The 18,090-nt window shown below is 37.3% G+C and overlaps 1 protein-coding gene across 3 annotated transcripts in view; it reads right to left on the bottom strand.

The window, feature by feature from the left end:
* Window positions 1-18,090, bottom strand: part of kcp (kielin cysteine rich BMP regulator) — a 35,586-nt gene that overhangs the window by 4,546 nt on the left and 12,950 nt on the right. For 2 of the 3 annotated variants that reach the window (XM_030136167.1, XM_030136169.1), the window contains 32 exons: window positions 17,956-18,035; window positions 17,783-17,868; window positions 17,605-17,695; window positions 16,938-17,037; window positions 16,771-16,856; window positions 14,529-14,622; window positions 14,302-14,451; window positions 12,925-13,031; window positions 11,551-11,644; window positions 11,271-11,444; window positions 11,100-11,182; window positions 10,919-11,012; window positions 9,888-10,070; window positions 9,574-9,744; window positions 8,553-8,726; window positions 8,394-8,476; window positions 8,212-8,302; window positions 8,056-8,138; window positions 7,804-7,977; window positions 6,345-6,524; window positions 5,961-6,222; window positions 5,203-5,285; window positions 4,415-4,508; window positions 4,169-4,342; window positions 3,981-4,063; window positions 2,638-2,758; window positions 2,468-2,550; window positions 2,071-2,170; window positions 1,750-1,841; window positions 1,226-1,328; window positions 987-1,129; window positions 586-758 (listed from right to left, as the gene is read on the bottom strand). In XM_030136167.1, the coding sequence (XP_029992027.1) occupies window positions 586-758; window positions 987-1,129; window positions 1,226-1,328; window positions 1,750-1,841; window positions 2,071-2,170; window positions 2,468-2,550; window positions 2,638-2,758; window positions 3,981-4,063; window positions 4,169-4,342; window positions 4,415-4,508; window positions 5,203-5,285; window positions 5,961-6,222; window positions 6,345-6,524; window positions 7,804-7,977; window positions 8,056-8,138; window positions 8,212-8,302; window positions 8,394-8,476; window positions 8,553-8,726; window positions 9,574-9,744; window positions 9,888-10,070; window positions 10,919-11,012; window positions 11,100-11,182; window positions 11,271-11,444; window positions 11,551-11,644; window positions 12,925-13,031; window positions 14,302-14,451; window positions 14,529-14,622; window positions 16,771-16,856; window positions 16,938-17,037; window positions 17,605-17,695; window positions 17,783-17,868; window positions 17,956-18,035 (3,889 nt within the window). The remainder of the gene's footprint in view (window positions 1-585; window positions 759-986; window positions 1,130-1,225; window positions 1,329-1,749; window positions 1,842-2,070; window positions 2,171-2,467; window positions 2,551-2,637; window positions 2,759-3,980; window positions 4,064-4,168; window positions 4,343-4,414; window positions 4,509-5,202; window positions 5,286-5,960; window positions 6,223-6,344; window positions 6,525-7,803; window positions 7,978-8,055; window positions 8,139-8,211; window positions 8,303-8,393; window positions 8,477-8,552; window positions 8,727-9,573; window positions 9,745-9,887; window positions 10,071-10,918; window positions 11,013-11,099; window positions 11,183-11,270; window positions 11,445-11,550; window positions 11,645-12,924; window positions 13,032-14,301; window positions 14,452-14,528; window positions 14,623-16,770; window positions 16,857-16,937; window positions 17,038-17,604; window positions 17,696-17,782; window positions 17,869-17,955; window positions 18,036-18,090) is intronic. The other variant, XM_030136170.1, reaches the window with a different exon arrangement.

Here is an 18,090-nt window from a genome sequence, read left to right as displayed (position 1 = left end):
CGCCCCAGCTCCTCATCAGTCAGAAGTTATGTGAGAGGACATGAGACTTCTGCATCTACACATTGCCTGTGTTTTAGCCTGTGATACTCAGACAGTTGTATATAGGAAACAATGTCAGGTCATCTACATTTACGTTTAGTAGGAGAAGGAGAAAGCTACAGATGGAAAGGTGTATTTAGCCTGTAAAGTTTTATTATTAGCATTATTTTGCATTGTTTGTTTTTTTGCACTATCTTTAACCTGCATGCGCTTTGTCTTTGCTCTGCACTTTATCCTGTTGCTGCTTTAATCAGTGAACTTCCCCGTTGTGGGATCAATAGTTTATCTCTCTTTTTCTCTTCAAAGTCTGATATTTTCTTCCTTTTGGATACAGAAGATACAAAATGACCTAATTTCTTAAGCTCATTCAAAACAATATGTTTAAATTGTTCTTAGCTGGACTTTAAATATACTTGTTTTGGAAACTGACCCACAAATATCCAGTGCCAGCTTCTTCTCATAAGGAGACGTACAGACTATATACTTGGTCTATTTTGAACACATGTACATCTGTAGTTGCCTGGGTAACCATAGTGACCACCTCACCTAAAGTCTCCGCCTTCACAGTCCTGTGCCAGGATGTAAGTGCATGCTCCCTGAAAGTGCAGCATTCGGCCATCGAAGGTACGGTAATGAGGGTCGCCGAAGGCAATGCAGGTGGCTGGACGAGGAAGGCAATGGGGACAACACAAACCCGGTATCACTGCTGGCATTTCATCCTAGGAGCAGATACATAAATGCACACATTAGTGGCTGTGAATCTACTGTATGATGAAGCTGGGTGAAAAAATGGTGTGCTTGTCAAGATGAGCTCTGAGGAGTCAGAGTGCTAAGTCTGATAAAGAAATGTCACACATTTAATTTGTCTCTGCAGACTGAATTGTTAGAACAATGAGGCGTCAGGGGAACATTTCAGACTATGATGTAACAGTGAGAAATATACTGACTGTCGAACAGGTGAGGGGAGGGCAGCGCTCAATGTGGCAGTGTACGTCTCCTGACAGACATGTACAGCCGGTGCACTCGTCCACATCCCACCGTTCATTTGACTGGTACTCTACTCCCTGGTATAAACAGGACGCTCCTGAGTCTACAAAACACAAAAACACACACACACACAAATTACACTTAACAGGGCCCGATGGAAAACTCCACATATTTGGCTGCTTACTGTCTTTGCTGATACCTTGGCATTCATAGCAGCATTTTCCTGGAATCTTCAGTTGTTTTTGGCCATTTAGACAAATAACAGGTAAACACTCTTCAATGCTGCACTCAATATATCCCAGCTAAGGACAAAACACAGAAAAAAACCCAAATTACCTTAATGTAGATACAAGTATTATGTGGAATTTTTAAGGTGTAATTCAGGGTTAATCTTTCATATCCTCTTGAGACCCAGTAAGTAAATATTTTCACCATTTTACATTAAATAATTGGTTTGATTGGAAACAGCATGATGCAACAGTTTTATTCAGACATTTTTTTATTTTTATTTTACTTTATTTGTTTATATAATGTCCTTTTCAGTGAACTTTTTTTTTTTTAAATAAAGCTGTAAAACTCTTGTCCACTACAGAGGACAAACATGCATTGCTGGGTCTCAAGGGGATATTCTGCCATCTCTAACTTGGATTTAACTGATAAATTCTGATAAAAACAACAGCTGAAGCATCAAATGAGTATTTTAAGAATTAATTTGTCACTTACATTACAGGTACATGTGACACAGTCATCATCACTGTCTGTCCAGCTGCTGCCATTGACCATTCGTCTGTTCTGGCCTTCAATCACACAGTCTGCTTCACAAATACAAGAACATAACGTGCCCGCGCTTGAAAACCCTCGGCCTTCAGTTCACGACAAAGTTTTTCCACATATGGATGGACAGACGGACAACAAACTGATGACAGTTCCCTGCGGTGAGGGCCGAGGGTAAAAATCCATACAGTTACGGATGTTTTAATACCAATAAATCTTTAAAAGCCACACGGAACAGAGATAGTGAGATGAAATATTACATTAGCTCACCTTTACACACAGGACAACATGAATCTGGAGGAAAGAACTGTTCATTAGGAGGGCAAGTAAGTGGAGGGCAGTTTTGGTGTAGGCAGGTCCATGTCAGGTCCTAAGTCACAGACAGAATATCATTGTACTGCAAGTTCCAAAGTAGATTAAACAGTAATGACTGTACAAAGGTTAAGTCTAAGCTTGAAGATATATGTTTGAAGAGCATATCATGAAAATATTCACAATCTGTGGCTAAAACAGTTCAAACACCACTACATAAGATAAGATGAGATGAGATGAGATGAGATGAGATAAGATGAGATGAGATAAGATGAGATAAAATAAGATGAGTTATGCCTTTATATATCCCTTAAAATAATAACAAAAGAGGTGTTTTTCTCTCTACGTTGCGTACCTTGCAGTGGCAGGTAAAACAGGGGTCATCTGTGGCCAAAACCTCATTACCAATCAGTGCAGCTGTGCAGTTACTGAGAGGCTCTAAACAAATACACACATATTGCAGGTTTTATTTTGACTACAGGGCAGTCTAATATTACTTTGTCACAAAATGCAGTTTGTACTAACGTGCACAGACTGGACAGCAGGACTCTGGTCCGGTGAATAGGATGTTACTCTTTGGACAATCGACCAGACTGGGGCACTGCTTACGATAACACCTCAGGTGCTGCTCTCCATCTGGAGTTACCTGGGAAACAACAGGGATTGCATTATGGCTTTTAGCACGGCTATTAATTTTCATATTTTACATGTTTATTGTTCTTCTAAGTGTTATTTAAAAGGTAAGGCCAAGACAAGACTGAGTGGACACAGAATCAGACCTGAAATAGTTAAACAACCATAGGTTCTACGATGTGGCCAAACCAGTTAATTTTCTTACCATAACACTGAAGTAACAACCATCTTTAACCCATAAAGACCCAGTACTAGTTTTGTGATAATTTCCAAATGATTTTTTCCTCATATTTAACCTTTCTTAAGTAATATATCACCATTTTTGGACATAATTTTCTCTGTAATTTGCATGTTTTACTGTAAATTATATATTTTCTTACATTTAATTTCCTGTATTTAATTTAGATGTTCATGAAAACTCAAAGTAAATTCAAAGGTTATTATGTCAACAGAGACAACTGAAGAAAAAGTGACTTTTTCAGTAAAGATATCAATAGGTGAATGCAAAAACAAGCCTCTCCATCCGCTGTCATTTGTCAAACTCCATGGGTTTTACTGGTGAAGGAATGTTGTAGAAGATGACGGTGTTTCCATATTCACTACGGAGCCTCTGAACGTCCAAATGGGTTATATCTGATGACCATGAAAAGATGACAAACTGCATTTTACACCAATTATTTACATGTATTGATAGGATTATTGGATCAACAGGTATTTTAGATCAGTCGATACTTTTGGTCACCACTGGATGTTTGGGTCTTCATGGGTCAACATAATTAAACTTCTCAATTAAAGGTTAGGTCTATACTGAATGAGCCACACAGAAACAACACTCAAAACACACAGGCAGTAGCGTTAATCCAACATCTGTACATTTTTTATTAGATGATGATGTTACAAATGAATGCTTATATTATTACTGATGATTTGGCTGAGACAACCTCCAGCCTTTTCTCTAAAGTGTAAAATTAAGTTACTGGTTGGATTTAAAGGAGGTAATTTTGCACGAAATTGTTGTAATGTTAGTAAATCAAACATCACATGGGTAGGATTATCCCGAAACTATAGTTGAAAACCTATACGATACTAAGATTTTCAAAACGAAATGAAAACTTGAGTCAGACACTAGTTATATTCCAGTAGTGCCAATATTGCTTCATCTTCCTTTCTATTGCTACTTTGGGATTTTGAGAAAACACCCAGATGCTTATATTCAGTCTTTATTTTTATTGTACCTCACAGGTGCAGATCTGACAGGGGTCATCGGCTGGATGGAAACTGTCTCCTGGGCCGTACACTTGCCCCTCAAATATACAGTCTACTCAAAAACAATCAAACAAGAATATCAAACACCAAAAAGTGAATCCTGAAAAATTTATTTGAGACAATTTGAAAGAAGAAGAGAGGTTATACGACCGCTTACCAGCGCAGACAGGGCAGCACTCCCCAGGCACATTAATGAAGTTAGTACAAGGGGAGAGACATCTTACTTCAGAGCATGTTGTTACCCCATCCACACACATACAGGTCATACAGGGGGTGGAATCTGCAAACCAGCTGCTGCCTTCAGTGTGCTCCCCTCCTGCATACATACAACCTAGCGAACAGTATATAAGAGTAATTATTTCCTCTTTCAACCGTTAAACCTCACTGTGTTTTCAGTGTTTACCTCTACATCGAGGACAGCAGGCTCCTGGGTCTGTCACCTGATGCATACAGGGCAGCTTTGGACACTGAGGAGCCGCACACTGGACCTCACCTGCCTGGAATAGGGATTAGATGATTATATGTTTGGATGGTGCGATTATTGTCTGAGAAATAATCACAATATTAGGATTATTGTGAAGCCTGTGTATTAAAAAAAACACAGGCTCATAAGAGAAACTGAAATAAGGGCTGTCCTAAACAATTATTTTAATGTATTATTATACAACATTACTTTTTAAAAAAAATATTTTATTAATTATTTTAATGTATTATTATACAACATTACTTGCATTGTTTCAGGGATCTGTAATATTAGGAAACAGCAATGTTGTCCTTTGATTCTGCTGCATCGATGCAGATTATTCAAGATTTTTACAGGAATTAAATTGACTATCTAAGCGTGTTGTAACAGCTGTAATTGAAATAAATAATCCAAGGCTGTGCAGTCATAAACAGTAACTGCAGTGGCTCATAGTAGCTTCATGTGTGCACCACTTGTGTAAATATATTTTTGCTCCGTGCAAGTGCCACCACTCGGAGACAGGCATATTATATCTTTTTAAAGAATACCATCAAAAACAAATTAAGGGAGCTTTTATGATTAAATAATTGCTAAATTTGTAATCACGATTATTTGTAAAATCGATTAATTGTGTCATCCCTAGCCTGAAATACAGAGATAGATTAGAAATTAAACAAGGAGGGGAGTAAATATAAATAATGGAGGACACTCAGAGTGAGGAGACAGACCTGGCAGGTGCAGGTTGAGCAGGGGTTTGAACTCAGCGTCCATGTTTGGCCTTCGCTGTACTCCTGTTGATCCAACATACATACTGAAAGAGACGAGGGGAAATGTGAGGATGTCTCTTAAAATGGTCAAGAGACATAGAAATAGCACTGGCCTTCAATTTTTTGTGAGGGAAATTATCTGCTTCATAGAAAAAACACATCAAATTACATTTAAATGAATGTTTTTAGTCCAGTCTAATCCAACTTTATTCATAAAACACTTAAAAAAACAACCACAGTAGACCAAAGTGCTGTACAGAAGACTATAGCACAGTGAATAAAATTAATCAAAGCATTAAGAAACTATAAAATCAATCATTTTTTACTGTACAAAAATGTTTCTCAGCATTTTGCATGATATTTTTATACAGTCTGTAACAATGACAAAAAGATCTATTCTATTCTATTCTATTCTATTCTATTCTATTCTATTCTATTCTATTCTATTCTATTCTATTCGATTCTATTCGATTCTATTCGATTTGATTCCACTTATACTGTGTAACTTTTAACCATTTAATATTTTGTACATGTATTTAATTGTGATGTTTTTTGTTACCTGCCTAGGATTATGGATGCAAATTAGCATTTCTGGTATAATCCAGTATTTTTACATTTGATGTCGTTCAATACATATGTTCATTGTCCCTAACAAATAAACTAATAAATATGATAAATAAATAAAATAATGTTGTCAAGGGGAATACTTCATACAGTACCTGAGCACTCTGGACAACACTGGCCTGGCTTGGTAATGGGTCTGCTACATTGCGTGGGTGGGCAGACCAGGGGCACACAGGTGACAGTGCCTCGGACACAGGTGCAGCGTTGGCAGGGGTTCGAAGGCGTGAAAGTGTGACTGTGAGGATGGACGACGCCCTCATACAGACAGGAATCACATACTGGGCAGCAGGTATCAGACGGGATGGGATGGGAACATTGGACTGGACAAGGTCTCCTCTGACAGTTCACCACTTCATTCTGAAACAAGGTTTTTATGGTAAAATGAAAGAGAAAAGGAATTACATAACAGGACTGTGGTGGGCAGGAGAAAGATTAAGCCAAAGAAATATTACAATAATCAAATCGATTATCTAACTGACCAGGCAGGAGCATGAGGAGCAGGGGTCAGACGGTGAAGTAAAAGAGGAGCCGGACTGATACTCTTTCCCGTGATGAAAACAAATGCCGGTGCACACAGGGCAACATTCACCTGGAGGGGTCACCGGACGCACACAGGCCACAGCAGGACAGGACACATGCGAACATACCACAGCACCATTCTGTACACAAACATTTACATTGAGATTTAGTGTACAGTACAATCTCAAAACCTAGAAAAATCCCAATACTTGTGATTGAATAGTGGCTAATGACTGGAAGTTAGAAATAATCGCATGAGTAAATCTACCAAAAATAAGATTAAAGTGGTTGACTATTTACTTCACTGTGATTATAGCTTTTATTTACATATTTACATATTTAATTTGGGACCCTTCAGTGTATTTTTGTGTATTTTTGTCACTTTTCTGTTCTTGATTTGGCGATCATTATGCCTGTGTTACAGCTTAAGGAATGAATTTTGTCAAAAATATATCAATTTTTTGACTTAAAAAAAATCTAATGTCAGTTACACTTACAGGTCAATTATACGCAGCTGATACTTTTTGCACCCTCTGGGGACCCTCCAGCCAAAACTGTTCATGCAAAAAAATGCTATAAAATCATCATATATCAATATTTTTCTCCTTTTTCAGCAAAAAATCTCCTAAAACACTTTAGCGCTGCTTAAAACGACCAAATGTTCAATAATTTCCAGGTATTTAACCCTTTAAATGTCAGTTTGAATATGTGATGCCACAAAATATGAGATACTTTCCATATAATGCATGGTGAAAGGATGTGGCATTGATTTATATCAGAGTCATGGATATATCAATGATTAGCAATAACATTGATTTTTTTTGCATTTTTAGTTTTTGCTATTTCATTAATAAGAGTGACATCATGTAGTTAAACTGGTATTTAAAGGATTAAAATTCTGAAAATGAGCAGCGCTGAAGTGGTTTGAGAGATGAATGCAGAAAAAAACTGAAAAAAAAAAAAATATATAGGTATGGATGATTTATTCAGTTCTAAAAATCTGTAGCATCTGCCTTTGTTCTAGGTTCTGACGGGCTGGATCAGTTTCATACGGATCAGAACAAGGAAATTGTTGAGAAGCTGAACAATGAAACACTGGTTTAGAATATTATGTATCTCCTGCTGTTTCATTTCAGAGAGAATAATTCCACCACCCCCATAACTGATTGAATCCATGTGTTACACTTGGTTTAATACATGAACTAAGTGTAAAAAAAGAAGAAAAAAAAAACATTATACACAAATATTATCAGTCGAATATGCCAGTTGTGTGACCTTCAATTAGGAACAACATCTGGTTTTTCTTTTTATCACTGCAAGACACCGTTTTAGTAAATGTTTTCTGTCTTTGTCTGAATTTCCAGACAGCTTACCGGCCAACAGTTCAATAGTTGTAAAACGTATTTAAAGGTGGAGTACCAGACAGGAGCACAGCTGACAGCGGTCTGAAGGGTGTGGGAATCTTTCTCCATTGTAACAATCCTGTCCGTGGAATTGGCATCCGTCACACACTCCACATGCACAGCCATCAAGAGCAGGATGTGGGCATGACACAGCAGGGCATCGACGCTGTGCACACACCACTTCACCTCTCTATGAATATATAGAAAACATAGAGACCATGTGATGCAGTAAAATCATTGACTTCAACTCATGCCGTCTCATACTCACTGTGCACGTGCATTCCTGACATCTGCCCTTTTCTCCTGGAAGGACCTGTCCGTCAATGTAAGTCACACCTTGGTACAGACAACCTGCACACATACGATGAAACATCATTTATTTACTCAATACACCTGCAGTATTATATATAAGGAGGTGCATTACCGTCACAGATGGGGCATCCACATGAGTCAGGGGCCGGGTGAGGACAAAAGACTGCTGGACATGGTTTGTTCACACATTGTACCGAGCCGCTCTGTAATAAAAAACCATGACACATTTTCTCACAGAGACACAAAGCGATTACCTGGCAGGACAGTGTGTGAATGTCTGTGTGCTGGTTTTACCTGGCAGGTGCACTGAGAACACGGGTTTCCTCGGTCAGTGACAGACTGCCCATTAGTGAGGACAGCACTGTTATAGAAACAACCTGACAAAAAAGATTTATATTTGAATTTTGCAGTTTCGGTAGTGATTAGCAGAACTGTTTATTTTAATATACATACGTTCACATTCTCCACAGCATTGTCTTGGGGGTGTGTAAGGGTGGCTGCAGTCTCCATAACAAGGTATTTTGGTACAAACAACCTCTCCTCCATAGCAGTAACATACATTACAGGGGTCTTTGTCATCACTGAACTCAAAGCCATCTGGATATTCTTTACCATGATACATGCATCCTACAAGAGGAAAATAAAAGATGGTTTAAAGTTATATATGGCATTGTTACATTTACAAATATGCAACTGATGCAATGCATATAGGGCTGTTAATCTGCAGATCTTGGCCCTGGTTAGCTTTTTAAGATTACATTAAAACAAACAAAACTAATAGTATGACAAAACAATATTAAAATCAACAAAAACTAAAATACATACATGTAGACCCAGATCAGGACACATTCAAACAATGCTGCAAGTTTAGGAACAAAAATAACTAATAAAAAACCATCTGAAGAACACATGGATATGATCCATTGTCCACAGATTTGTCTTTCCTACTCTCTGTGAGTGGGAAAGCCTGAACAGATGTCCATTCAAGAAGGCGTGGGTGGTCGATGCTGCGACCATAGCTCATGTTTATTTGTCTTATATTGTATTTATGGACTTTTATTGAATTTCTTTGTACGATATTTCTTGCATTTCTTTGTATTTTTGTTTTTATCTGTAAGGCAAGGCAAGGCAGATTTATTTGTATGGCACAATTCATACACAGGGCAATTCACAGTGCTTTACAAAAACAGAAAAGAGACAGGTTAAAAACACACAATTACAATTAAAACATAATAAATAAAACATAAATAATAATCAATTAAAACAAAGTGAAAGAGAAGAGTGCAGATAGAACCCTTTCAGTTGCTCTATGCACAGTTGAACAGAACTGTTTTCAGCCTGGACTTAAACATAGTCACAGTACAGTGTCAAGAAAGGCGCCCATAAATAAAATATATTGTTATTAATATTATCATTATTAAAACTTAACAGATTGTTCTTTTTCTGAATTATACAGTATTTATCAGCGACTCACCATCACAGGACATGCAGCATTGTCTCTGAACAGGGTATTTACAGTTGGTGGGTGGACAGCGCTTCCTCTCACAGTGGACAGTACCATCGCGGCACATGCACACTGCACACGGGTCTGATGGGTCGTCCCATGTCTCACCATTTGCTCGCTCTCGACCCTCGTATAAGCAGCCTGCAAAAGAGCATGACATGAAAAACAAACAGAGAGGCTGAAAAATATGTGCAACAGATGTAGTGGTAGTAAAAGCATTTGAGTGTTTGATGTCTTTTGTTGCAGCTGATACAAAGACAAAGTAGGCTTTTGATCACTTGTACCTTCACATGTGCGGCAGCAGTCCTGTGTAATTGGGTTCGAGCATGGAGCGAAGGGGCACGGCTTGCGTTGACACCGAACCGTCCCATTGGTGCAGACGCATAATCGACAGTTGTCAGTCGGGTGGTAAAAATGCTCTGTGTGTCTATAAGGCCGTTGTTCATACTCACAGTCTGATGGAGGAGCTAAAGAAACATCATTAAAAACAGTCAACTGAGAGCAACTTCACCTTTCACATGATGCTGACAAACATCAGATGATTTATTAAATTAATATATTCTGAACCATCTAGAGGATACTGGAGAGGAGTAAATCTATCAAAATCGCCCAGGGTGTACCCCCGAGGACTAAGTGGTTCAGAAAATGAATGAATTAGTGAATCAATGAATGAAGATTAACAAAACTTACACTCGAAGGAATTAGATCTGTCAATATATTGTAATGTGCAGACAGTGTTTTGAAGCAGAACTGGAAGCTCAGAGACAAACAATCCTTTTGAGTAGAATTCATAGATTGAATTCTGTATTTTGAAAACTATAGCCAACTACCACCTCTGATAAAAAATTTTCTTTATTAGTGACTCAAATTTTCTTTTATTTCATGACTTTTATTCTATATTCTTTTTATTCTTTTATGTATTGCAATGTGTTTCACTAGTAGACCAGTGAAATAAATAAACAAATACCATAACTTACAAATACCTATATTTTATTATGACAAAACTTAGTGACACCCTGGTGAGGATAAAGTAGGTTCAGATAATAAATGAATGAATGTATGAATGAAAACTTTGTCACTACTAAATGATTTACCATTTTACAAGTTTCAGCTAACTGAACCATGCACTGAACTATTTTTTGCACCAGTGTACACACAATGTATACCTAGTTAACAATCATTAGACTAAAAAAAAATATACACATCATACCTCAGTTTTCTACTTTAAGTCATCCATATCTTTTAATTTATTTAAACTAATTATTCACCATCCCACCATCAATCTAACAAATATTTCTTAGCTGCAGGTCCTCACCAGGACACTGGGGGCAGCATTCTCCAGGCAGAACATTTGGGTTGGAGCAGGGCAGGGGTGGACACCTCTTCATCAGACACTGGACATTACCATTCTACAAAAAACAGCATAATCTGAAGTCAAAACCTGCTTCAACAATGACATTGTTAACCATGCTGCTGGTGTTTTTCTTTGTCCTTACTGTGCAGCTGCATGTCCTGCATTTGTCAGTTGGATGGGGGAACTCCTGTCCATTTGGATACTCCTTTCCACCATAACTGCAGCCTAACAGAGAGGAGTTTTGTGTAACTTTGAGAATCTATGTTTCTGAGGATCTATTTTCACATCTGATTGGGATTTCATAGTTTCTCACCATTGCAGTTATTCTGACAGCATGTTCCAGGCAGAGGCGCGTTACAGTGAGGATGAGAGCATTGTGCAACATGACAGTCAATTCTGCCACTTACACACTTACACTCTTCACACACACTGACAGGATTAGGAAAAGCCTCTCCATCCACAAATATGCGGTTTTCAAAGGAGCAGTCTGGGAAAGAGGCAGACACACACGAATTGAGACTAAGAATGCAGCAAGGTGAATTAAGTAGAACTGAGAAGCAGGATGTGAAACATGAGTTTGTAGGTTTGGTTACCTGGACATTTAGGGCAGCATTCTCTATGTGGTGTGTATGAGTTGGTACAGTTTAGTGGAGGACAGGGTCGTCTCTCACACTCTACAGTACCATGCTGATAAGAAAGAGCAGAGTCATTATAATTAATGAAAATACAAACTAAAACAAAACCTTTTTTTTTTTTTTTAGCTTAAAATAATAATAAGTAGAAAAAGAAGAAGAATGGCAGTGAAAAATATCAATCAATAACCAAAGCCACATAAAATAAAATGAGATAGAATTGAAGTTAAAATCAGCTTTGAAATATTTTTTTTCTTGTTTTTCTCTGTGGTCGCTGTTGTTCTTAGTCTACATTACAGGTGTCAAACACGTGGCCCGGGGGCCAAATCCGGCCCGCCAAAGCGTCCAGTCCGGCCCTAGGGATGAATTTGTGAAATGCAAAAATTACACTAAGATATTAACAATCGTTTTAGTTCAGGTTCCACAGTCAGACCAATTCAATCTCAAGTGGGCAGGACCAGTAAAATACTATCATAATAACATATAAATAATGACAACTCCAAATTTTTCTCTTTGTAAATGTAAATATTTTCATGTATTTACACTAAAACAAAGTATAATTTTGCAAAAAAATGAGAATAACCTGAAATGTCTAAAGAGAAGTAAGTACAATTTTAACAATATTCTCCCTGTTATTAAATGTTTTTTGTGTTTTTGGATCCACTGTGATCTGTAAGTTATAATGTATATATGTAAATGATAAACTGAGGCAGAATATTGTTAAAATTACACTTATTTTTTCAGTTTGTTCATGTTATTCACATCTTTTGAAAGGATAGTTTGTAGATGTAAACCTGTTCATAATATAAATTTACTTTTTTCGCTCTAAAACATAGAGACAAGTTTGGAGTTGACATTATTTATATATTATCATGTTATTATTTTACTGGTTCGGCCCACTTCAGATCAAATTTAACTGAATGTGGCCCCTGAACTAAAATGAGTTTGACACCCCTGGTCTACATGAATAAAATGGGACCTTTAATAGAGTGGTTGTGTCAGTTATAGTAGACATCATGGAGTCTTTAATCCTACATTTGTGGGAAAATAAATCAAAGCATCCCTCTTAATACTGGCTATAAATATAAGTATACTAGAACTTAAATTGAAATTACTAGTTAATGCTTCAAAATAAAACAAAATTGGTGCATCTGTTATATCCAGGGGGTAATGTGCTGTTACCCAGTGATAACCTGATGGATGGATGGATGGATGAAACTAAATGCATACTTACACTACGATCAAAAAATAAAATGAAACACTGTAAATCCCAAAACTACAATACCTCTGGTCAGTGGTGTGATGCTGTACTCTCATGTGTAAAGACATGCTCACCAGGCAGGTGCAGGTGTGACAGGGCTGGTCGGGGGCTGTAAACCTCTGGCCATTGCTATAAATGCGATGGTTGTAGGTGCAGCTTTCACATACTGCACAGCAGGAGCCTAGAGGAAGAGGAGAACCAGTGTACGCATATTAACCCATAAAGACCCAAACAGACACTGGTGACCAGAACCATCTACTGATCTAAACTGTTTAATACCTGTTGATCTATTAATCCTATCAATACATGTAAATAACTATTGTAAAATGCAGTTTGTCATCTTTTCATGGTCATCAGCTATGACCCATTTGAACGTTCAGAGGCTCCATCATCTTCTAAAACACTGATTCACCAGTAAAACCCATGGAATTGGATCAATGACAGTGGATGGAGACACTTGTTTTTATGTTCAGTTAATGATATATTTTGTTGAAAAAGTCACATTTTCTTCATTTTTTCTCTATTTTGATCTAATAACCTTTGAATTTACTCTGAGTTTTTATGAACATGTACATGATCAGTGAATTAAATATAGGCAAATACATGATTCACACTAAAAAATGCCAAACACAGAGGATAATATTATCATAAATGGTGGTAAATCACTTCAAAAATGGTTAAATATAAAGAAAAATTCATATGGGAACTGCCACAAATGAAGCACTGGGTCTTTATGGGTTATACATTAACTACATAAAACCTTAGTAAGGCAAGACAAGTTTCATTATATTGCACAATTCATACACAAAGGAAATTTAATCTGCTTTATGTAAATAAAAGGAGCATCCAGAGGGAAATAAAGACAAAGTGCGTCAGCAATAAAAACTCAAAATATTTGAGTTTATAATTAGAAAAGAGTACAAGGTCCATAAAATCATAATAGAGAAGAATAAATTGCAAAATAATCTTTATATAAATCTACATAAAGGATTAAAATAATATACAGACTGGCATAGTAATAAGTCTAACAGTGTAGTAAAAATAAATTAAGACTTGACAGTGTAATAATAATTGCAGTTATAGACTTCAGTCACACGAAAAGAAAAACCTGGGCACAAAAAGAATCTACATCTGGGGTAAATCTAAGGTCTGCTGGCAGTTTACTCCAATTGTTTGCAACATGCTGCTTCTCCATGTTTAGTCTAGACATCACTAATGAAATACGGACCAAAGCCATTCAGTAATTTGTAAACTGGTAACAGCACTTAAAATCTACCCTATGACTAAATTGAAGCCATTGTAAGGATCTTAGAAGTGTCAGCAGTGTCTGAATGAGTTACAGCTGTTTAGAAGTTTTTAGGAAATCCAATTAGAAGACGTTCGACTCTACTGGAGATGAGGACACGGATGACCCTCTCTTAACCTGGACTAGTACAGATACTCAGTCTTACCGGTGGTCTTGGTGGGATGCAGGCAGTCAGTTGGAGGACACTGTGAATGAGTACAAAAGGTCTCTCCATTAACACAGGTGCAGCTGGAGCACGGACCCTCTGGATGCCACTGTGAGCCTTCCTCATATTCCACCCCCTCCAACACACACACTTTAATGAGAAAGGAATTCTGTCAAACATACAGAGACAAGGTGCACCTGCATGTGAGCGTATCTGTACTTTATTACCTTTGCATATTGGACAGCAGAGATGTGGGTCTATGATAGGTTTGGAGCACTGAACAGGGGGGCACTTCTCTTCATGACAGATGACAGTCCCGGCCTAAAATATGAACACAACATTCAAGAGTTTACAAGCAGAGTCCGTTTAGACTTTAGTTTGTTTTAATTACCTATTTTCATTTCATTTATTGTATTTGTAAATCCAGCAATGGTCATGTGTTTTGTTTTTTTTGTTTTTTTTTTAATATATATATTTCTTTGTGCTTTGTTTAATTTAGTTTTTTCTTTTAATAGTGGGTGGGAAGGGATAATGGTTAATTATGGTTCATTCATAGAAGCAATTCTGTCTTAGATTAAAACTGTTATTCTCAATATACATTTTATACGACAACTTCCTATGACCTTTCAACTAGAACACCTGGAAACATTGTACATGTCAGATATTGCTATGTGTGTATGAAAAATCCAATAAAAAGATTTAGACAGTATAGACCTGTGATGATGTCCACAGATATTTTTGTTGTGCAATTTCTAACACTACGTTCACACTACAGGCCTCAATTCCAATTTTTTACTGAAATACAATTCTTTTTGTATGTGGTTGTTAATATTATAATTCAAATGACTTGTGTGTGAACAGTCTACGGTCCTGAAGTGACCCACATGCGCAGAAGAAGACACACTTAGCACACTGTGTTTACGGAACTAAATATGGATCTTGCTGGGTCAAACCTCCTCCAATGAAGAATTATGCAGCTTGTCACATTTCAATGGCGTTAAAGTCAAATGAAACGTGCCATGAGTGTTCAGTCACATTGCAAAACATCAGATATGTATCCGATTTAGGACCACATATGAAAGTGGTCTGGGTCTGATTTGAAAAAACTGAATTTGTGCTGTACGGACTGTCATAAAAAATCAGATATGGATCACGTATGACAAAAAAATCAGATTTGGGCCAATTTTACTTGTATAACTGTAACATTAAGGTTAATTCAGCTGAGAACTGTGGCTATAAACTGAATGGATGGAGGGAGGATTCAGAAGCTCATACTGTATAACATTAGAAGACTGGGAGTCATTCTGCACAAAGGCTCACACTCAAACAGTCAATACTCGACTTGGCTACTACAATATGAATGGAAACTTAACTTACTCAAACTAAGCTCAATCAATATTATAGTGATATTCCAGATAGCTGCATAAAATTCTTGAAGGGGACACTATTTGACTGTGTTGGGTAACACAGTGAAATAGAATCCTTTTTGGAGGAGATTAGAAAGAGGAGGAAGAAGCATATACTGCACTCTCATTCAAGAAAAATAATTTGACTTGCTTAAACTGAATATTATGAATCTAATAAAGTACTAATTACCCCCCTACCCCACCCCACCCCCACCCCCGAAGGGGAGGCAAGGTGTTGGTTCAGTTTGTTTGTTTCTTTGTTATCAATCTAGCAACAAAACTATTGGTTGAATTCACACCAAATTAGGTTTATAAATTGCCAGAGACTCAGAGGAGATCTGATTACATTTTGGGAAAAGGAGGTCAAAGTTTGAATTTTTTAATGATTTTTTTTTTTTAATCTTTTTTTTCCCCCACTTACTTATAATGGGTCAAATTCCAAATGTCTGTAGCAGCAAAACTATATGCTGAATTCATACCAAATTGGGACTTATAGATTACCAGTGACCTAGAATAAATGTCATTACATTTTGGGAAAAACAGGTTGAAATTAAAATTTTTTGATGAATTTTTAAAATCTTTTTTTCCCTTCCCATTTACTTATAATGGGTGAAATTTCAAATGTCTATAAAAACGTCAAATTTTTTCAATTTACTTCAAACTTAGCACATATATAGAGGCAACTGATATGCTGACAATAAGGTACAATATGTGCGAGGGGTGGGGTTTGTTATGCCTGGCACCACTTGTTGTTAAGGTGACCCACATGTATGCAGGCTTGTTGGAGAGCTATTACATGTTGAAACATCTATTTTTAGAATAGAATAGAATAGAATAGAATAGAATAGAATAGAATAGAATAGAATAGAATAGAATAGAATAGAATAGAATAGAATAGATCAGAGAAGCTGTTGTTCCTTTTCTTCTGTTGCATGTGTATGAAAAATGTTCAGTGAACATATTGTTTCATTAAAAAAACCAACAAAAAAAAACAGCTTATACCTGTGCATGTCATTGTCATTATAACATATAAAAACATTCCTTTTGAAGTTTTTGGACTTGCCTTACACGTGCACTGCAGGCAGGGTCCACTCCCAGGAGGGGTGAACACTTTTCCATTAGGGTACACCCTCCTGTCATACTCACATTCTGTGGAGAAATGCTTATGTTTGCTGAAGTTTCAGTAAGCATAAGTCAAAGTGTTTTTAATAAATGTACACATTCACTGACCGTCACATGTGGGACAACACTCTGCTTTGCGCCGAGCTGGATGACTACACCGTGGAGCTGGACACGATGCATCCATATGCTCACAAGACACTTCACCTGCCTAACAGATGGAGACAACATGACATTAAACATTCCAAACCAATATGTTATACAGCATTTTAAATCTATTCATTGTATAGTCACAATCCGCTAAAGCAGCCTCACATAACCAGCTCAAGACAAAAATGAAATGCTTGAAATTTTACACAATCTCAAATACTATCATGAAATATTTGTGGAAAAATATTTTTTGTGTTTCAAAGGGTGTGGCTGCATCAGGCAGACACAAAGAGATACAAATGATGTTTTGGTCTATTGTTAACAAGACAAAATAACAAAACTAAATTCCTGACAGTTTCAACATGTCATGCCCTGGATGTGTTTCATTATTTTGCTGAAACATCCAGTTTGCCCTCAGTCGAACAGAGCATGTGCAGAAGGGAGCGTGCGCACACAATACTTGGCAGAGTTCAATGACTTAAGAGTGATTTTTAATATAATATATCACAAATGCATGGGTTGTCTGAAAACTTTTTGTTCTGCGGAGCAAAAGCATTGTAAAAATTGGCCAACGCATCAGTCAGGTCACATGGACCTCATATAAGCACATGACCCAGTTAGTACTCACAGAGCAGCGGCAGTGGAGGCAGGGGTCTCTGTCTGAGGGGAACTTCTGCCCATCTAAATACACTTTAGACTCATATTCACACTTTTCACACCTATATAAGTCAAACACAGGACAAAGTATTTACAAAGTCTGAAAATGATGTAGTTAAATCCATTAAAAAAAGATGAATAGTTGTTACCGCGGGCAGCAGTCTCCAGGGTGATGCACAGGGTTTCGACAAGACAAAGTGGGGCATGGGAGAGGTGAGCACACCACGTCGCCATTCTAGCAGTGAAGAAAAATAAATACACTTAAAAAGAACTACAGCTTATGTATGTAAAGACTGAATTTAATGATGGGTTATGGACTTACCACACAAGTACACTCCTGACAGCGATCTCCAGTGGGAATTAGAGCTCCATTAGGAACATTGTGACCATTCACACCACAACCTACAAGACAGGCTCAAATAAGCAACATGTACCTGCAGCCCCATCAGCACACACA

The sequence above is a fragment of the Sphaeramia orbicularis genome, chromosome 6, assembly GCF_902148855.1.
Source record: "Sphaeramia orbicularis chromosome 6, fSphaOr1.1, whole genome shotgun sequence".
NCBI classification, from domain to species: domain Eukaryota; kingdom Metazoa; phylum Chordata; class Actinopteri; order Kurtiformes; family Apogonidae; genus Sphaeramia; species Sphaeramia orbicularis.
The sequence above is the reverse complement of the archived record's forward strand: the minus strand, read 5'-3'. Positions and strand labels throughout refer to the sequence as shown.